General features: G+C 40.1%; 1 protein-coding gene across 11 annotated transcripts in view; it reads left to right on the top strand.

The window, feature by feature from the left end:
• The window catches only part of LOC141765927 (serine/threonine-protein kinase BRSK2), a 199740-nt gene that overhangs the window by 139025 nt on the left and 38390 nt on the right, over nt 1-22325 (top strand). For all 11 annotated transcript variants that reach the window (XM_074632238.1, XM_074632239.1, XM_074632240.1 and 8 more), the window contains exons 4-5: nt 2570-2710; nt 20322-20438. In XM_074632238.1, coding sequence (XP_074488339.1) covers nt 2570-2710; nt 20322-20438 — 258 coding nt within the window. The remainder of the gene's footprint in view (nt 1-2569; nt 2711-20321; nt 20439-22325) is intronic.

The raw sequence follows: 22325 nt of genomic DNA, 5'->3' as shown, positions 1-22325 counted from the left end.
CTATTTCTATTTGCTGAGCTACCATTGGGAAACAATGAGGCCAAAACTGCTCAAAGTCCCACATGCACTGCATCCTTGCATTGCTGAAAAAGTACTGATGTTTCTTATTATGGTATTAAAAGTGAATCATTAAAGTAATGCAAGAGCAAAGTATATAGCAGTTAAGTTTAAGTTGTACTCCAATGTTTAATGATTTAGTATTGCACTTCCATAAAGTTGGGGTACTTGCCAGAAAAGGATTAAAAAAGGATTAGTCCAAATCAGTGCAGCATAGGCTGAGATATCCTGACCCCAGTCAGGGTCAAACTTTAAACATGCTAGATCCTACAATTCCCATAATACAACTCGTTAGCAGCTCTTTATTAGACCATCCTCCACAACTCTACGCCCCTGCTTTTTAACTCAGGTCTCTATATTGAGATTACTCCGGTGACATAACAAGTTTTATTTTAGCAGCTTTTAGAAAGCTCCCTTTCAGAGCCAGAGAAAATATCATACAACAGCTTTAATTGGCGGAGTAGTACTACCTATGAAATGTAAACTGATCATGACAGGTAAAATCAAAAGAGTGCTACCATTATACTAAATAACTGAAAGTGAAAGTGGAATAGCATTTAAATCATAGTCATATTGTATAGGAATCTGTTTATTCTGAAATCAATGTCCATGTTTTTATGCCTCCGTGCAGACGACAGTCGTGGCTGGAGGCATTACGTTTTCAGGTGGTCCGTCCGTCTGTCCCATTCTCGTGAACGTGATATCTCAAAAACACAACACAACAAATGTCTGACCTGACCCGCCAGATGGTTTGTTACACAGAACAATCTGAGAAGCCGTTGTTTTAAAATGTTTGGGAAAGGGCAGGCACTTTCAAAAAATACATGGTAGATGATTGGATGAACCATCTGTCAATCAAACTCGGCCACTAGGACTCGGGAGAAGAGCGAAAAAAATCTTTTCCATTGAGAAAAGCCTTCAGTGCCGTTCTTTGCTCTTCTTTCAATGAAGAAACACTCTCCAGTTCTGATATAACTGATGCTATTACAGCTACGCTAACCTCTTCAGGAGCCGCCTTCGTTGTTTAGAACGAACAGTCGCCTCTCCGTGTTGCCTCACAAACGCTTAAGCCATGCCCGTCACTGCAGTAGCTCCTCATAGGACACTGATTGATTGGTCCGTGATTACTTGAATCCTGACAAGATGGATTTTGTGTGAGATGTGATCCCGCGATTCTCACATGATCTTGTGGCATCGCGAGAATCCAGGTGCCGTGATAGGTTAACAAACGTCCACTTGGACTCTAGGATGAACTGATTTGATTTTGGTGGTCAAAGGTAAAGGTCACTGTGACCTCAAGTCCATCTCATTCTCATGAAAGCCATATCTCAGCGAGCGAATTTCTTCTAATTTGGTACAAACGTCCATTTGAACTCAAGGATTAATCTAATAGATTAGGGTAAATAATTCTAGTTATAAATGTATTAATGTTTGTTCACCTACTGCGGTCTGGTTGTTATACACACCAAAGCTATTGAGGTTTTGCCATAGCCAGCTCTTTTGGCTTTCGGGTGGTTTAGTGAGCACCTGCTCTGTGGACGAGTACAGTTTGCAACACTGTAGTGTAATCAATAAAATAGCATGGAGACAAACACAACCACAGCAGGTAGAGAGAGAGAAGAAAGAGAGTATTTCACCGCCTGTCTGAGTTTCAATTTGTCCTAGTGAAGATGGAGGGAGTTTCAGCACAGGATATACGAGCAGGCCAGGGTGGAGCAGGGGCAGGGCACCGCTGGCTTTCAGCCCACAGATGCAGCTTTAGGTCTGGGCCAGCGGAGATTAATCTCCCCTCTGTCCCCTTGGAGCCCCAGAGCAGACTGTGTCCCCCACAAGCCCAGCCACACAGACTCAAAGGCCACCTGAAAAATGGCTGTAGGAAATGTGATGGCAGGGAATATTGTGTGCACGTTTGAGGAAGGTAAAAGAAGAAAGGACTTACAACACAAGCACTGTATACAGTATGTATAGCAAAGAACTTTTGTTCCAATATCTCTCTTCCTCCCTCTCTTTTGTCTCTTTTGATTAAGCGAGTGCTGAGACAAAGACTTTCACACAAGCTTACTGCATCTGTACCTCCACAGATTTCTCCTAAATCCCTCATGTCTAAGAGCTTTTCACACAACTTTTCCATCTTTTTGTAGTTTAATGCAACTTTATCATCCCTCTGATGCCTCCCATCGGAGGTCAGAGTGTATAGTATATCAGAACCCTTCACATATATTGTAATACACTGTTGGCATGCTTCACTCTCTGACTGTGGGGACAGCTTACAGATGCCAAAATGAAAAATAAACTGTCTACATGATATGACTTTTGGGAGATCAGATCGTTGATTCTGGGTGTTTTGTCTGTGTATAACAGCTGTAAAGGAACTATTTTCAGCATATTGTTGAGTTCTTTCAGACCTCTGAGGTCAGGAGCTTTCTCTGTTTCCACAGGGCCCTTTCAGAGGGCTGTGTTTCTGCTGTTCCTCTTCTTTTTTTTTATCTGTATTTCCTTTTCTCTCTCTTAGGTACCTTGTGCTAGAACATGTGTCTGGTGGTGAGCTGTTTGACTACTTGGTGAAGAAAGGCAGGTTAACACCTAAAGAGGCCAGGAAATTCTTCAGACAAATCATGTCTGCTCTGGATTTTTGCCACAGTCATTCCATATGGTAAGTGAAATGATCTGCATGCAAAAAGACTTGTTCCAGCTGCTAGTAATGTTTACGTTGGGCATTGTTAAAGTATATGAAGTATAACAAACAAATACATTAATTTGCAATTATAAATTTGTAGTACAATAAAGAAGACCCACAATGCAGTGCACAGAAGTTGTGGTACAAACAAGTTCACTATTTTAGAAAAAAAAAATGTCCTTTATCTGGGACAGTCATCTTTTGCTTTACTTTTAAAGAATGATCTAATTTGTTCAGCTTTTTACAATGTAAACATAGAACACAAAATTGGAACATGGGGTGTTTTTCATTTGAGATAAAGAAAGAAATCTGTAAAATAAACACATGTATTTACACAAAAAAAGGAAGTTTCGGGGAAATATAGATTTTCCACTTCTCCCAAATTTCTTCAAATTTAGTTTCCTGAAGCCTCATGGAGAAGTCTTCTTTAGATGGGGTATCTGGTTTAAGCCATTTCTTTGTAATTGCTTTTCAAGCAGCTACACTCAGTATTCCAAATAAGGATTTTGTTTTAATATTTGTGGATGTATAAAGTGGAAGCCCAAAAATACATTTATCCCAATTAAAAGCTATGTTTGTCCCAAATATAGTCACTAATTCTGTATAAATCTCACGCTAAAGAGTATTTACTTTTGAACAGGCCTAAAACACGTAGTAGTGATTAGCTTCCTGGGAGCATCAATTCCTCCAGCAGCTGGAAGAGCCTGAGTGGTGAGATATCTGAACTCTTCCAGCCAAATGTTCTCCATGAGGTTGAGCTTGATATCCTCCTTTGAATTTGAACACCACTCCTTTCACATAAATATCGGAGGTACTTTGGGTTTAAGCCATGAAAATCACATTCACTATCTCCATAAAACCATACATCATATACAGTGCATTTAAAAAGATTTTAAAAAAACAACAACTAATAAACAAGCATACCCAGGAGGTGTAACAAAGTCAATATGGTCGTCATACAACATTGAACAAATAATGAGTTCCCAAATAATGAATTTTAAAAAGATACAGATTCTTCCTGAAGTGAATCTACAATCTAAATTTCAATCAGTTTATTCATAGCCTTGGAGTGCCGTTTAGTTTTCAAACCAATGATTCAATATGCAGATTACAGCACTGAGAAAACTTAGTATTGCTTGTTATGAAAGTGTATTTTTCCTCTTTCATCCAGTTTATACAGAGAAGGATGGTTGTCACATTTCTAATAGAAAGAGGCAAAAACACTGACATGTATCGCCTCATAACTAAGAATATAACTATAACTATATGCAGTATATGGTTTGGTTTGGGGCGGATTGAAATACAAATTCCAAATAAATTGCCCAGGTATCATTTTTAGAGCTGCGCAGAAGTGACGCTTTTGTCAGTACGCAGTACATTTCCTTAACTAGGCTCTGCTCAGTGATGAGTCATTGTATTTGCTGAAATTTGCCTCCTGGTAGTTACTAATGTGATGCATTGTGTTTGGTTTCAGGGGGTAATTTAACTGTGCGTGCGTGCCCGCGTGTGTGCGTCTTGTATCTATTTGTGATGCTAAAGCAGAGGATAATGTTTCTTTTTTGTGTATCTATGAACCTTTGCTCTGCATTTTGTCCTCATGTGCTGCATAGCAGAGCACAAAACTACATTGAGCAGAATGAGTTCAATTGTATTTACTTTTACCTTGGTCATAAGGTATCTCCAGCGACTTTACAGAAACAGGGGGAATGACAAGAAAGATGAGATAGGAACAAAAACATAACTGCATGCAAATTAAGCGAGTGTCTATCACTACTACTATGTCTAGCTAGCCAAAGGACTGCTAGAAAGCCCTTTTTGGCAGAAATATTTAGTAGTAATGGTAGTAGTAATAGTAGTAGTAGTATTAAGGGGAGGAGGGGGTCATGGTGAATGAATGGTCAAACTCAGGACTTTCACACAGGAGACTGGGATTTGCTTGGGTAGTTGTGAACAAAGTAATCGTACTCTGGTGCGGATCAAAACACAGGCCCCCTGTGTCGGCATTTGACTGGTTAACATGAGTGGTAGAGGACTGACCTGGACTTGTGCAAAAGTCAGATTTTTTGCTTGACATCTAGGCCGAAGAGAACATACAGAAAATGCAAAATAAAGTCCGGAAAAATAGTGACGTTTATAAAGTAATTTGAGATCAACTGGAGGAGAAGGGGTTCGTGTGCACAGTAGATCAGTGCCGAGTCAAAGTGAAAACACTTTGACAGCAATATATCAAAGTCCGCGATTCCCTGCATAGAAGTGTCAGCTCTCGAGACGAATTCGCTCCTTCGTACACGCCCCTTAGCTAATTCTAATTTTGATTTGGTCTGCTTTAATTTGTGCATTGTGAATCTGAACCAGACTAAATAGAAAACAAACCAAAAGTAACAATTTCACTCTGATTCGGACGAGCTAAACGGACTATGGCTTGTGAAAGCGCAATTAGTTTACTTATTATTTTCTGTTTTTTTAAATTATTATTATTAGTTTTAGTTTTCAGTTGCCGTTTTGTTAGGTTTAGGCAACAAAACAACTTGATTAGGTTTAGGAAAAATATACACACAGTAGCCTACATACAGTATAGCCTACTGTATCTGATGTGTGCCCGGGTATGGCGTAAATAGTATTGCTGGCTACGGACACCTGGGTGCTGCCTTCAACTAATCAGTCACAAGAAAAGATAATACCACGTATAAGGATGGCCGACCATGCAGGTGCTAGGTAATGGTTATCCTGGTTACATTTAATAATTTAACATTTTATCCTATCAATCCTATTTTAATGCTGTTCTATTTTCTATATGTGTTTCCTATTCGGTCACTAGTCGTTGTGTTTGTTGCACCCCCTCTCTTTACTTGCCAACTGGAAAAAAAGGCTTTATGCCAATCCCTAATATAAACCAAGCCGTTGGCTTATTTAGACCAAATCAGCCCACTTTTATACATAAACTGCATCAAGTGGGCTGATTTTTCACAAGTCAGATTTACAACAAACTTGAGATAGTTCTGGCAGTGGAAGCCCGGAGTAAAGCCCAGATCAAGGGTGCTACTTCACTTGCATTATTTAGATGAATTTTGAGGTCATTAACAATTAAAACATGGTCATTATGCAGCTCATTGTTAGCTTGTTCTCTTGCTGCTCACACCGCTATAATATTCACTCAGATTACAAGCATTAAGATATCACCATAAAACCCCGCCACAGCCATGGACCAGCCCGGTCATGGCCAGAGAGGATTTTATGGTGTGGCACTACGATTGCTATCCAGCCAGTCGACTCGTGATGATAATTTATGTGCTTCTATCATAAGTTTTGTGCCGAGGCTATTGTGGCTGAAAGCGCTGGAGAGAGAGAGGCTTCTCTACTCCTCTCTGCACAGATCAGTTTACTTGAAAGTTTTCTTGAATAGCTTCCTGCTGATGATGAAGGGGAAACCGGTGAAAAACACTTATGGTATAATATTCCCTAGAACCTGCTGTAGATGTAGATTACTAAATGCCTGGGAGACAGATTTGCATAATGTTGCACGGGCAATTAAAAGGAAAAGAATTAAACTGATTTGTCATGGCATGATTAGACACGGTTGGATTTTTATGATTTGATATGCGTTGTATTTTTGCACACTATAGTTTATAGAAGAGGCAATTACATTGTGGCCGCTGCTATTTAAAGGTCACCTATTATGCAAAATGCACTTTTCCATGTCTTTTAAACATCAATATCTGTCCCCAGTGTGTCTACAGGCCACCATAGTATCATAAAAGACCATCCTCTCTCTTTTTCTCCTCCTCCGTTTGTCCGGAAATGGGTGCAGAAAAAAAAATCGCTTTTTTTCCTTCTCTTCTGACGTCATTAGAGAAATGCAAGCCACGTGAGGGTTTCCTGGTCGAACCAGAGAGAACCTTCAGTAGCTGACCCCGCCCCACAGCGCGTCACTGTCTCTCCTCCTCAACCTAACTTGAGCAAAGTCTGCAAGAACCAGCAGAACAGGCTTCATGTACTCCCATCATCTAAATATAACATGTTCTTTCACAAAGGCTTTATGTAATTACACTGTTTAAACAGATGATATTTATATATTATATATATTTGATGTCATGCATGTAGCAGAGTATAGGTAGTAAATAGTGACTTGTAAGCAACACAACACATTTCTGTTTCACAGTCAAACTTTATTTGAGTTGACAGATGACAATATTAATTATTCACAGCATTTGTAATCATCTCACCTGTTAGTTAGTTATGTTAACATGGTACAGGAGAAAGTCTTCAGCTCTGGTAAACTATGGTAAGCTAAGCTCCGGTGGTCTGTAGTCATGGTAACACAGAGACAGCTACTACTGTAAATAATATACCATTACTCTGATCTTCCATACATTTATCTTTTAGCAGAAATAATGAACTGACTACTGTTTCACATCTTCTATTTTCCACCCTGATGGTCGCTGTGTTTACACACCGTGTCATAGCGGTAGCATGTAGCTAAGGTTAGCTCTGTATCTCCCATCTGCTTTCAGCTATCTGCTCTCCTCTGGGATGATTCTGTCGGTCATTTCTCACAGATGGATCTGTAAAGACAGACGTAAAGCAGAGTGTATGTTTACGGTTTACAGAGTTGATGCATGAGGTAAACACTGAGCTAACTAACAGAGATATAAACAGCATTATTTACCTGTGAGAAACCGTCAGGAAAACCTGGAATCTGGACCGCAGATGTTCATCATGTGTCGCCGATTTCTGATCAGATTCCTCCGGTAACGTGCGCTGGGTGAAGTTTCTGGTTTATAAACTTTAAAGTGGTTTATAAGCTCTATTCTAGCTCCTCTCCCTCCACTCCTCTCTCTCCACTCGTCTCTCTCTCCAGAGCTTCTCCGGGAGGGAGGGGGAGATAGTGACGCTGTGTTGTTGAGGAAGTTTGATTGACAGAAAACGCTGACCAATCAGAGCAGAGTGGGAGGAGACAGGCTGTGAATCAGGGGTTTTCAGACAGAGGCTGAATTAGGCTCTGAGGCAGGCAGACTCAGGCTGCAGTATGAGAAGAATAAAGGGTTTTTTGAACATTGCAGCATGTAAACATGTTCTAGTGCAACATTAAAATACATCTATGAACCTGGAAATGAGCATAATATGTGACCTTTAAGCTACTGCATCCTTACTTTACATTTTACTGATTATCTCGGGATGATGCGCTTGAGATCATTCTATTCTTTGCACCATCAAACAGGTAGTTGACGGACTCTATCTTGAATTCTCAGAGAGCATTAAGAAAACAGACGATAGCTCTTGTACTGCTGGAAATAGAACAAAACTGTGCTACCTAAGGGAATGAAAGTTAGAAGTCTTTTATCAGTCTGTGTAAATAACTGACTGTGAGAAGAACAGATTAGGCCAATTAAGAGAAAGCATCTGGGACTGACATTAAGTGCACGCACATACATAGATTATCGCAGCTCTCTTGTATTAACATTCACATTTATCTCTCCTTTCCTGATTTGCTTTGCTGCTGTCTCTCTCCGTCTTAGCTCCTTAAATCCCCTCACTAACGCTCGTAGAAAATGATGCCTTGTAAATTTATCATGAGGAGGATTATTTGGGAGTGTTGTTGCGCCCACTCGCCCTCCTCCCAACCTCAATTAGGGGCAAACAGACAGACAGACAGAAGCAGCCCATCTCACCTCCCTTCCATTCCCACTAATGAGATCCCAGCATCCCCTCAATAAAAAAGCATTCCTGCAATCATTTCTTCCATTTCTACTTGTCTGAGCGGGGGACCTACACAGGCCATTAGAAGTGCTCTTTTTTTCTCCGTGATTCACCGTGCATAGGGGGGGGGGGGTAAACACACACTCGTCAACCCTCCCTTTCTGCACACCTCACATTTTCACTTTGCCTCCCGCTTCCCCCTCCGCCCACATCCTCTCCCCAAATATCTCTCTTGAGCCAGATGGATGTAAGCATGGATGTGAATGAAAGAGCGTGGAGGGCTGTTTATGACTCAGTGTTTCCGCTGCCTGATTCAGATCGCGCTCTGATTTAGGCAGAGTTTTCTTTTTACATGGTGAGAGAGAAAGGGACAAAGTGAAGCATCGCTGATGAGGGAGATGAGGCAAAGATAGCTAAGGGTAAAAAAACTGACACGGCAAAGGAATCGAGATATTTATAATGAATGCTGAGGCAGTGAGAGAAAATCTTCGTTGTATGTTAATATAGATCCAGTGTCAAACTTCCCCTCTTTCCTCCTCACTAAGACACGTCTTGTGTTTGGATATTATTAGCTTAAGTCTGCCAATGTGAGATCTGCAATGTATGACGTGTAAGAGAGAGACTGATTGACGGACCGCAACCCACATAATGATATGATATTTTATTGATCCTTTTGAACATTTCTCTTTCAATCCAAGGTCAGGGTCAGCTACAGAGCAGCCCTCCTAGAGCTGCTTTGGATTCAGTTTGTTACTCAAGGTCACAATATCAAAGTAGATGCCTCATTATATGTAGTATATTGCAGATCCACGTTCACCTGAGGAGGAATCCCCACAACAGCTTGTCAGTTCTGACATTCAACAACATCCACATCTGCTACACCGTATACACTCTCCAGAGAAGTCGATGTGGCGGTCTGCCATAACTGCAAACACCCAACAGAGACATAGATTGATTGAGAACAGTGAAGTGGGTTTTCCTTGAACACTTCACAAGCTGCCAGTGGTGGAAGAAGTATTCAGATCCTTTGCTTTCAAGTCCTGCATTGAAACTGTTACTTAGTAAAAGTAAGTATAATCAGGAAAATGTACTTAAAGTAGTAAAAGTATATATTATTATCATTAGATTATTATTACTTGTGCAGTGATGTAAAAGCAGGATTTTACTGATGTAGTTGGTTGAGTTGGAGCACATTTTGATCTATTAACTAATGATTATTTTCACTAAGGATTAATCTGCTGATTATATTCTCCATTAATCGATTGATTGTTTGGTTTGTAAAAATTGTGAGAAATGCCTTTAGGATTTCCCAGAGCCCAAAGTGACACCTTCACAATGTTTGTTTTGTCCAACCAACAGTCCAAACTTCAAAATTATTAAGAATAAACTAAAAAATAACAAAAAAAATTAAAAGGAAAATCAGCAAATCTCCACATCTGAGAAGCTGAACCATGAAATATTTGGCATCTTTGCATTTAAGATGACTTAAACGATGTCAAAATAGTTGCCAATAAATTTTCTCAGCTTTAATTGAGCTGTACTTGTATACAGTAAACTGTTGGTTAGTTGAATTTACAACAGAACATCATATTTTATATGTTTTATATGCAAAAATCTTAATTTGTAAAGTAACAAAAGTTGGCGTACAATATTTCCCTCTGAGATGTAGTGGAGTAAAAGTATAAAGTAGCATATAATGGAAATATTCAAGTAAATTACAAGTACCTCAAATCTGTACTTAAGTACAGTGCTTGAGTAAAGGTACTTGGTTACATTCTGCCACTGCAAGCTGCTTGTGTGCTTTGTACCCAGCGTTTGAACCATATTAACAGATGACGAGAAGTCAATTTGAAGGGCATTTGTCATTATCTATGCATTTGGCTATCTTTTTACTGCACTTGAACTCACCATAGAAAGCACTATGTGCTCTGATTTCCTGAGATAAACCTAATGCACAGGGTTTCTACTCTCTTGTGAGCAATGAAGGTATATTGTATTGATTTTTCTCTGAGTTTCTGAAGCCGCAGCGAGACTATACCCAGGATAGGAGGTCAAGCGAGCCAGGGTTGACACCAAACACACCCCCCGTCCCGCCCAGTCACTTTGTCCACCCGCTCCCATCACATCATTTTACCATAGGGTGCACAAGCAGAGATTTCCTTCAGCTACGTTTGCATGGGCATGAGCAAACACAATTATAAACCATCCACAGAAAAAGAAGCATGATTTCACCCTGGTCACAACACACTCTTTCACAACGCTGTTCCGTTTGTTTAGCGATGACTTTGGTCTTTCCCCTTGTGACCCAGTTAACAACTCCATGTCTGTGTGTTCAATACAAAGTGAATGTGTGTGGGTAAGAGATAAAGACTATCTGTCACACAAAGTGACTCCAAGCATCCCACCAAGTAAGGCAGAGAGATTGCTAGTGCGCCTTGGAAGAGAACTGCGTACCTAAAGCTCAAAGCTTCATCATACGTGCTCACACATCTGACACTGATTATTTCCGCCACCTACATGTGCAGGAACAAACACCTGGTCCAGAAGTCACATTAAACCCACGCGGTGGCATAATCATGCACATCATCCATATCCACCGTTCTCTCTCACTCTGTGTCTCCCACACTCTCCCTCTGTCATTAGCTGCTTTATTCCTCCCTACCAGGGGCTTGGAGAGCCACATGCATCCAACATCACTTGCGTCTAGCTCCACTGAGCTTTTTTCTACAATGGAATAATTGTATATTAGAACAGTGATAAATATTGTGATTTAGTACTCTTTATTTATAACTAAAATAATCAAATGGAAATTGGTATTTTTGACTTAAAGCAGCAGTGGGTAGAATTGGAGCAAATATGATTAAAAAAAAGTTTTTATAAAACGGTCACTATATCCTGACAGTAGTACAGGAGACAGGTAATCTGAAAGAAGTGCCTTTGTGTCCTCCAGTGCTCCTAATGGCATCTGCAAGATTTCACAGACAGGAAAACAACCGATCAGCCGAGCTAGAGCCTTACTGTCTCTGAGCCGGCTGTAGCTTGTAGTGTACTGTTTGGCTGTAACATGAGAAAGTTTGTGACCCGGCCGCCATGTTGAGGTAAGCTGAGGAAATACCAAGCACCGCCCACCAGCCGGAGCAAACTTTCTCATTTTACAGCTAAACAGTACACTACACGATGTTTCTGAAAACATTTGAGGAGAGAAATAGGCATTACGGTAACAGAATATTGATTCAAATTTGATCAGCGCTGCCTTTTTTGACCATTTGATCATAGTTTGCGAGTGATTGACAGATACCTCTGTTGAATGAACAGCCAATAGGAACGCTGTCTCTCTCTGAAATGACCTGTCATTTGAGCTAATGAAACCATCGTGCTTTCTAAAAATAACCTTTTTTTTGTTAAACGTGTAGATTTTTCTCCGACCCTGAACATGACACTAGTTTGACCTTTTAACCTTTTATGACCTTATGCATGTGACTGGTTTTAGGACAAACCCATCACAACGTAAGTGCAATAAATAAGAAGAAAAAGTCATTTTTATGAATTAAATACTGTAATGAAATGTAAAATTATATCCGCATGCCTAAATGTATTGAAGTATTTATTGAAACTTCATATTTGAAATGATTTTTAAAAAAGCATACAAATGTAAATGTACTTTATAAGGTCTCAATGAATAATTTTTTATGGGTATTTTTAATACCTTTTTTTAGCCTGTGTTCACAAAAGGGGTCAAATACTGTTGGTAAGTGACAATTAACCAATAAGCTGCTATTGTAAACCTTCAGGTCTGATTACTTACAGGTTGAGAGGAAGCAAAGTTAGCTTTTTGTCAGATTGACCAAGATCCAGATCAGGATTGGTAACTGTTGTTTGTCAGTGATGGTCTACTACTTTTTTCACAACTCATTTGTCTTATAAACAAGGTTATGCTTTCTTTCATTTCCACTTTGTAAATACTATTTGTACCGGACATGTTGTCATTTTTTGATCTCATTGAGGCCAAAATCTCCCGTCACGGGCTAGATTTGTTAAAGCCTGAAAACAGAGCCATGAGGAGGTACAGAAGTCTAGTTTTCTCTCAGAACACTTGAGTTACAATACGCTGAAAGGCTATTATGGAATTTTTTCCCAATGATGCCAAAAATATTCAGCCTACTGCAGGTTTAACTAGTATATTCAATAACTGACAAATCAAGGTATTTTATCACATTGATCAACAAAAACCTTGTATATTCAATATTGGTAATACAGTACAACCATAAAAATTGAAGTTGTACATCTGTAGAGACAGAATTCAAAGCCATGTGCAACTGTCTCAGTCCCTTTGTTTTTATCCGCATTTTCAATTTGTGCGCTAAAAAAACAGTGGAAACGACAGACGGAATGTTGAAAAATTACTTAAACGTTTTTACGCTTGGCAGTGGTGGAAAAGTTGGTGTATCAATAAAAAGTAAGTGCAGACTTAGCCAACAAATTATGCCGTACATGAAGCGTGTGACTTATTTGTCACTCGAGCTTCCGCTCCACTGAAGCAGCAACAAAATAGCGACAGGTGTGTGAGAACCGATGAGGAGGCTATAACCTTCCTCAAATTAATACATGAAACAAAGGTAGATGCAATATTTCCATCACGTTTTCTATATTGTTTACCATCGTTTGAGGTTTGACTGATGCTCTTTTAATTATGTCGTCTTGTTGCGCGCTCTTCTTCTGCAATGGTTTAATGGCATGTAGAGTGGAAACTTGCCACCAGCTGTTTACCTCGATGCGCACAACTCCTAGTATTAGCATAAAGACGGATGGAAGCTCACAACAAAACTTCTTTGTCTGTCTTTTTTTTTTTCATCTATTGTAATCTTTCTACAACATGCAGTTCATGTTAGCTTATTTGTCATCCTCTATCCTCTGTGCGTCCTTTCCTCTATCAATAGCAGCCCGTGCCCTTGTGGCTGTTTGTGGCTGAGTTTGTTGACGTTCTTAGCAGAGTTTCCCCAGATGTCTGTCTGCCTCCCAGCAGAAAGCCTGTACTTATGGCCTATCATCATTACGGCTGATGGCCGCTAACAACACAGAATGGAAATCTTTTCTCTCTTCCTCTCCTTGTCTTTTAAAATGTTCTGATATTTTCCTCTCCTGCAGAGACAGTTAAAGCACTGATGTGTAGCTGGATGAGAGGAGGGAAGTTGATGTTGAGAGGAGGTGGAATGGAGATGGGATGGGTAAAATGGATATGGAAAATGGAGCCAGAGGAGGGAGAACAAAAGTAGTAGGTTGGTTCATAGTGCTTGATTTAGGGGAAATGGACTTTTTAAGGTGAAGCATAACAAGAAAGGTTGTTATGTGGAGAATAAAGGTGGAAAAAGATAACCCACTTTTCTAATTTTTACCAGGCAGAATGGACTATTTTAAGAGGAATTCTGCACCACCATGGGCCATATCTGTCTGTTTTGGATGCCTGATGTTGCTCTGGGTTTTTAATATCTATGCCACTCCTTCACTCCAATGCTTTTCTGACAGCATGTCTGTTTATTCTGCCTTGAAGGTCCGCTGCTCATCCTATCTCCCTCAGTCAAACTCCTCTGGATTAAGAGCAAACGCTGGGGTGCACACACAGATTTGGCACAACAAAGCAAATAGTTTGTTTATTACAAAACTAGCCATCATTGTAATCCCACGTTTCACTCGCTGCATTAGATGCAACAATGCGTTACTTCCCCAGTGTTGCTCAAAACCCCAGAGGAATAGATTGAAGTGTCCCAGATGGCACAAGATGCAATGCTCTTGTAACCAGTCACTGTGTGTAAAAGATAGCTGTGTGCCTTCCTCTCAATTCTAATCCAGTTAAAATGCAAATCATATGAGAGGAAACTACTGAAATGTGTAGGACACCAGTATAAAGAGGCACTAAGTATGGTACTGTAGCTCTCCAAGTGAACTTCAAAGATCATGATGTGAGATCAAATGTGACCAAATGTGATATGATGGAAGGAAACATATTCAACTTTGGCGCATAAGGAAAAAACTGTCTTCATCTTTTCTTTCATTTACTAATTATAATTCACATTTAAAGGGAAATCTTTGTTGATTTGGTGTGCTATCAGTTGCCGTAACACAATCAGACAATATTCAAAGCATGGGCAATGGACGATGGTAGTTGACACTTGTTTAGAGACCATTGGTTGTTTTTTAAATGTTGCTTTGTGTGATGTAGCATTGTGAGCTCACAAGAAACTGGTGACACTGGTGAGACTGGTGTTTCAAAAAACTTTTTTCTGGACACCCACTTTTTAAAAATGACAACCATTGCAACCCAATTCTCAATATGCTTTATCTATAAATTGTGAGAAGAACGTTCATGACCATTTTTACTGACACTTCTGCATCACCTTATATTATCTTGAATAGGTAAACCATGTCGAAGAGATATACATTTAATGAATCACAACTTTATTTTATGCCTGTGTTATTGAAAACATATACACATGTGAAATACTTTATAAATGAGACCAAATAAATGCATTTAGGTGGATTTAACAGGCTCCTCTCATCAGTAAAACAAACAGAATGTACGCTAGCCTTTCATATTAGATTTAGTGTTATAAGTAGGCTACAATTATCAGAACAATATGAACATTCAGGCTCCCTCATATGGCTCAAAGGTGTACTGCAGATTTAAATGTTAAATAAGAGACTGGAAGAAATTCTGCAAATTTATTTGGCGACCCTAAAAAAATCTCCTGTGACCTGTAGGTCCCGATCCAGTCTTTGGGAATGACTGCACTAGACTATATACATTACATGTGTTGCTTTGTTTTTTTACTATTTAACAATGTTTAACTGATTTGTCTTGCTAAATAAAAAAAGAAAAGTATAGGTATAAACTTAGACTTATAGGCTATGAATAGTCCATGAGATTGAATGTAGCCTATATGTCATTACTTCATGATGGTGTTATGCTGTAGCTTACAAGCTGACACTGTAAGAACAGTGTCGTGAAGGCCATGTGCAGGCCATTGCCTTTACTTTCAAAAAGGGATTTATGATGATTTCTGAGTAACTGTGACCACATTTGAGTACCTTGCACCCACCTTGTCTTTTTATCTGTACCTTGAATAAATTGTGTTCCAAATGTGGTATTAACTTGACTACTTTGAAGAAGAAAAAGGACATAAACTGCAGAATAATATAGCAGCGAAAACACATTCACCGATCACTTGCTTTAAGCAAAAATGCAAAAACAGACCAATTCCATTAGACAGCAAAAAAAAGGGGGGAAAAAAGACAACTTTATCTTTCTCATCCCTCATTGCTCTTAATACACAATTAACCCCATTGGCTAATGAACGATTGTACTAAGCACATCTAAGTCAGCAGTCAGAGATGTTGTCCCCTTTTGCTAATGCGATAGAATATTAGCCTAAAGCATTCTGAGTGAATGTGCTTGGTCTCTTTCTAATTGGGTCAACAGAAGCCTAAAAAAAGTTTGAGAGAAAAAAGGAAAGATAGAAAGAGGAGGATGACACAGAGGTACGCCGGAGGCTAAATGGGTGCATTTCAGCTCACAACGCTGGTTAAAAACCCCACTTCAGCTAACAATAATGGTACCAGGATAGCTTTAGTACTTCATAAAAATGCAAAAACAGGTGTGCTGTATTCCAGGCATGTTAATATGTCAAAAAGATGCATTTGAGCCATTAGTGTTAGTTTCAAGTGTTCCGGTTTAGCTAATTAGTGCCACACATCTTGCGATAACGCAGGCTTAACGAGAGGCAATACTAAACGTGCTGAATGTCAAATGTGTCACTATGGGAAAAGTATATTTTCCTTGGGCTGGAGAATTTAGTTATAAAACTGCTCGTCACCATAAACATGTCTGGGATATTACAGGGATGTGGGCCCCAAGAGGACAGACCCATTACAACCTTCTGTAAAACAGAACATATCAGCATGGTGCGTGCAAATGATCACAGGCAATTAAGAGCTTGGTGTTAAATTGCAAGAATCGTGTCTAACAGCCCCACTGGGGTGTAAACCCTGCTCAGACAGCATGTAGACACGCACGGGTGCCCTGTAAATTACACTGAACGGCATCGTAAGAGCTCAGTTCATGTTGAACTGAGAGGCCTGTACCACAGATCAAGGTACAACTATGTAATAGATATGCTAACATGAGGAATGACAATAGTGGAGACACCCCAGGTTAATAGGGTAACACAATTTAACTAATAAATATCTACATGAAACTTCCCCAGTTTTTTTTGTATTACAAGTTTTCAGAAAATGTATGTTTAAATATACAAATGAGACTTTGTCTTATTAAATATGTGCTAATTTGCATACATTTCCATAACAGAAATATGAACATTGAATAAAGCCAGGTTAAAAATCCTTGTTTGATGTAACTGACATATTAGAGTCAAAGGTTATTACTGAGGGAATTTGGGATATTTCTTTTTATCACTCCATAAATCAGAAAATACGGTCAACAGCCATAAAAAAAAAAAAAATTTTACCATGTTTTTTAGGAATAAAATGTTCTTTAAATCAGGCTATGAATGATATATGAACAAACCCCTCTGTAGAAACCTTTAGAATATAGATAGGAATGATACTGGAGAGTTTGGTGTATGTAAGTGCTACTGAAGTGGAGATTTCTGGCTCAGAGTCTGAGAGAAAACTCATGAGAAAACAACCTTTAAAGGTATGGATTGTAAAACTCCATACATTTTTTAAGACGCTGCAGGTGAAGAGGGTAAAAAAAAAAAAAATACTAATAGATATCGCCATGAAACTTTTCGAGTTGATTACTTACATTAAGACAATTACTTTTTGTATTACAAGTTTTCTGAAATGTTATGTTTAAATATGCAAATGAGGCATTATCTAATGCTAACTTTTGGTGAATTTTGGAGAAATCTACAGACGTAAATAGACAAAGTAGTGAAATAAACACCTGAATGTGTTTTGGATGTTTTCTTTCCACTAGTCTGAAGTAAGACATGTTATGGAAGCAAAATAGCCCAAAATTGATCAGTGCATGAAAAACAATGTTTTTTTAAATGAGGTGTCTTGTCTTAAATAGTGTCCTTCCTTTGGTGTTTTTATATTTCTGTTCTATACCTGTGCTGTGTTCTGTATTGGTCGAGCGTACTACTATTATTATATATATATATATATATATATATATATATTATTATATATATATTATTATACTATATTGTTTATTTCCTGCACAAATCACCTGTCCAAAAATAATATGAATATTTTAGGGAGAAAAGGGCATTCCTCCTAGACTTGCTAGTGTTGCCAAGCTTCCACATTTCTGGAAAGAAAAACTACAGCTCATTGCAGCTGTTGAATTCGTTTAACAGCGTCTCCTCCTGGATGACATATGAGCTCAACTCAGAGATATCCCTGCTGCAAGGCCTGCTGTGTGAGCAAGATTACAGTTGCAAAGTGCCTAATGTGTCAGAGAGGCAGTTTAATGTCCTATTATGGATACCAGGGTCCTGACAACCAATAAAGCATCCAGATGCAATTTGTCCCCTTGATGCTGTCGGTGGATAAATACGCTGTTGCCTTCTTTCTTTTGTGGATTAGTCTCTCTTGAGGTTTGGCTCTTTGTGTTTTACATGTGATAAGCCTTTGATTACACAATGTTAAAGCCATGTTTATGGGTCTTTCAGGTAATGATTTAGTGTGTGTTTTTGCATCGGGGGCTGACAATCGGAGAGTACTTAGTTATTTATGACTTGGGATCTGTTATGGTCAGCAGGTTTGATGTCAATAGTAAACAATGTTTGAACACTGTCCTACACACTAGACACAATCAGCGCTGTCATTGCTTTTGTCACTGATGTCACACCAAATTTTTAACATCCTTGAAGCCCTGTCTTCTGGTCCCTGTTTCTACAAAGTTACAATTTGACCTTCCGGCATGTTTAAACTCTACTCACAAGTGATTTGTAACTTTCAGCTGTCTTAAACATTTAGTTGTCGGGAGAAAAGTTATTCCTTAATCCATTATTTAATCAGGCATGTTGAGGAAGACGCCTGGCGGCGTAGTGGGAGACGCCCAGTATGACCTCACACTGGTGGCCCCTGAGCAGTTTGGTAAATGTTTGTTCCTTCCTCATGTGCTTTGACAGTATTAATAGTTAAAAGACTAACTACCAGGCTCCTGACATCACTGCCAAATGATGGTTGTGTGTGAGTTGATAAAGGTTTTAGCCTGGGGAGGACTGTTTTAGATGCTATCTGTGTTTTATTTCAATTATAGTAGGGATCACAGAGACTGCCAGTGTGATAACAAACCAGCTGACAGCTAATCCCTCAGGACAGGAAACGACTCGTACAGCAGCTGATGCCATCTAAGGTTAAACGTCCATTGTGATGAGGCACTGTTCAAAGGCTGATGCATCCAGCTATTGTTCCTCTCTCCCCTTTCTATCATTAGTCTAAAGAGAACATGAAAGTCTAGTTGCACTGTGGCTCTATAACTCTCCCCCTGATTACAAAAAGCAGAGGGAGGTAAGTACTACATATGTAAGAATGTAGAAAAGAAAGATGGATAGATATCAGTGTATATGCACACATACATGTGTGTCTCTGGTTCTTCCCTCAGCCTTACATCACAAGCACATCACCGTATGATGTGATACAGCCCTCAACCCCTGAAGAGATGTTAAATGCACGATAAAACACTAACGCTACTCTGCTTTTGAACAGTCTCTCATCGAAATTGAGATTTTAACCTCCGACACAGCAACAGGCGTGCGTTATATGAGAGAGATCTTCCTCTCAATGGTCCTTTTTAAGGAGGGAGTCGATGTCCGCCGGATATTATCCCCCTCGCTGTGCTTAGCGGTAATGAATGGCAGCTAATGAACATCACCTCTGCGGCCAACTCCCCTCGACGCCCTTTGCTCAGCCAGTTTGCTGGTGGCTGTCTGGGAGATGAGAGGACGGCGGGTGAAGAGGGAGGGAAACAGAAGGAGAAAAGGACACAGCAGGGGGCTGTCACACCTCGTAGCAGCCCAGCGCTGCTGAGGTGGGAGCCCCCTCGTTTCAGCATGGGCCGATCAAAGAGAGAGGTGTTGCAGACAGGAGGAGGGCGCTCAGTAACAGGTTAACATGCTGCATTGTTCACAGTTGCGTACACGGATGTGGATCCAGGCTCAATCTACTAGGGCTGTATATTATTAAGAATCTGGCGATACGATATTGCAATATATTGCAATATATTGCGATACTGTAAGCAAGGCGATATATTGCGATTTTTTAAATTAAAACTGTGATAATATAAAGAACGCACCAGAAATACACCATTTTTAGAATAGGCAAAAACAACAAATGTATACTGCATGCAAAAAACTACATGTTTCTTCCCCAAACTGCATGTGATTATCATAAAGTGGGCATGTCTGTAAAGGGGAGACTCGTGGGTACCCATAGAACCCATTTTCATTCACATATCTTGAGGTCAGAGGTCAAGGGACTCGTCAAAATTTATCGTACCTTTGGAACATTATTTGACCTCATTCCCAACAAGCTAGTATGACATGGTTGGTACCAATGGATTCCTTAGGTTTGTAGTTTTATATGATGCCAGTAGCTTCACGAGCCATAAAAATGAGCCATCTACAACTTCCAAAAGATCAAATAGCGGTCGGGCCCGACAGTGTTTTGAAGAATCGATACAGTATCGCGCAACATAATATTGCGGTACTCATGTGTATCAATATTTTCTTACACCCCTAAAATCTACAGGTGTTTGATAGACCTTGCAGCGTGCCTTATGTTTCTCCTCAATTTCACTAGTTTATATAACCTATGATGAGCTCTTTCATGTTTCATTAACTGTTTCTGTCTCTCTATCTTTCAGCCACAGGGATCTGAAGCCGGAGAACCTGTTGCTAGATGAAAAGAACAACATCAGGATAGCAGACTTCGGCATGGCCTCCCTACAGGTTGGAGACAGTCTCCTGGAAACCAGCTGCGGGTAAACGAAATATAAATCATAGTGATGCATGCTTTCTAATGCAATGTCTGACACACATCATCTGTGACTGAAATTTAGACGATTGTAAGGATGTCCTGAAGGTAAAAATAGGTCATAGTTGGAGACGGAGAAAAGAGTGGAGAAGCAATAGGAAATGATGAGTGGAGCTATCAAGCCCTCTGCAAGGTGCCGCATTCTCAAAGCCTCTGTTATCGTACCGTGTCGATCTCTCGAGGAGAGACAGTCGGTGTCTCTCACACAGAGAGAGTGCTATCTAGCTGTGAGCAGGGCCAAGGCCACGGCCACACATTACTGCTCTCCGTCTGCTCATATCTGACGCTGGGTTTTATGATCCGGCAGTCACGACCACGCCAGGCCCATCAATCCCACAACGACTGCAATGAATTCGCTCGCAGGAAAAGTCACTTTCAAAGTCTTTCAAATGTGGCCATCCATATTGTCGGAGTGTTTTTATTTAACCCTGAAGAGTAGTGAACAGTGCGCAGGGTCACATCTGTCAATAAAAGAAGTTGACGATGGTTTACTTTGAGGTACTTGGTTCATAAACTCAATAACGGGAAGATTTAACTGCTGCACGGAAAGAGATTTCATTTCACTCTCCTCACTTACCTGAAACTCACACTGGAAATGAGATGTCAACACGTAAGCGCAGCCAGTTCTTTGTTTTATTTTCCCCACCTAATGAATTCTGGTATGCCCGGAGTGAAACAGGATTGCTCAGCTAATGAAACTTGACCGTCGTCTTGACCAATCTTTGTAGGTATAGCTCACAAGTTGAAACACATATAGAACTTTTGCCTTTTATACGGCTTCCTCTGAAGATTATGCTTCACTAGTAGGCACACAAGAAAAAGAAAATCAATTTGGAGCATAAAATAACGGAGTGGGTCACATATTGATGTGTGTCATAGATCTGTTCAGTGAGAGCGACACGTGACGGACATCTAAATCAGTCCAGAAATGCAGTGGTGGTATGAAGAGCCCAGTAGATGTAAACCGAGAGGATATTTTCTTTGTCATGTGGATGTCTTGGGGAGAATTTTTGCTCTATGGTTACACATGACACTGCGTGCAGGGCTGGGAGATAGAGAGGCCTTGTGACATCTGTCCCCAGCTCAGACCTGATTCGGTCCAGATTATACCTCCAAATCAACGGAAATTACTCACACTCACATACAAGCAATTCCGCAAACGCACATGCGCACACAGCGCTGGCGAGGCTTAGTTCATCCCTGACCTCTTGGACCCTTTGTCCTCTGCTTGTTTGGTTGTCTCTCTGTCTGTCTCTGACTCCCTCTCTATTACACATGTGCATGCGCACACACACAAGCATGCAGTTGAAACTGTTGCATAATGTTTCCAGCAGTAGCGCTGCAGTGCCTAAGCTCTCATGACTCATCGGTAGAAAATCAGGCCAGCAGTGTGCATCGCTATATCTGCAAGTAAAATGTGCAGGATTGAGTCATTCTGCAGGTGCGATGACCACAGTGAAGTGTTTCCTTTTTCCTAGAAAGGCCGCAGAATCGTACTCAGCTTTTTGCAGTATCCTGTAGACCAGCTGCATCTATATTTGATTGCATTCTGCTTCCACTCTGAGCAACGCTGCCTTCCGATCCAGGTGCAGTGCATCTGCTTAGTCCCGCACAAACAAGTGCTAAAGCTACTTGTTGCTGGTGGGAACACAGAGCTGTCTCACAGACGCAGGCACAGACTCCCACACACAGCTAAGCATAGCAGATCAGTTCTCGTTCCACGCTCAGCTCCATCACCGTATGCTGCTCTGTTTATGTGTGTGTGTGTGTGTCTCTCACAGGAAGTTTGTGTGTCTTGCCTGATACATGTGAATGCACTGTATGTGTGGTTATT

Source organism: Sebastes fasciatus, chromosome 4 (assembly GCF_043250625.1).
Source record: "Sebastes fasciatus isolate fSebFas1 chromosome 4, fSebFas1.pri, whole genome shotgun sequence".
Lineage (NCBI taxonomy): Eukaryota > Metazoa > Chordata > Actinopteri > Perciformes > Sebastidae > Sebastes > Sebastes fasciatus.
The sequence above is the reverse complement of the archived record's forward strand: the minus strand, read 5'-3'. Positions and strand labels throughout refer to the sequence as shown.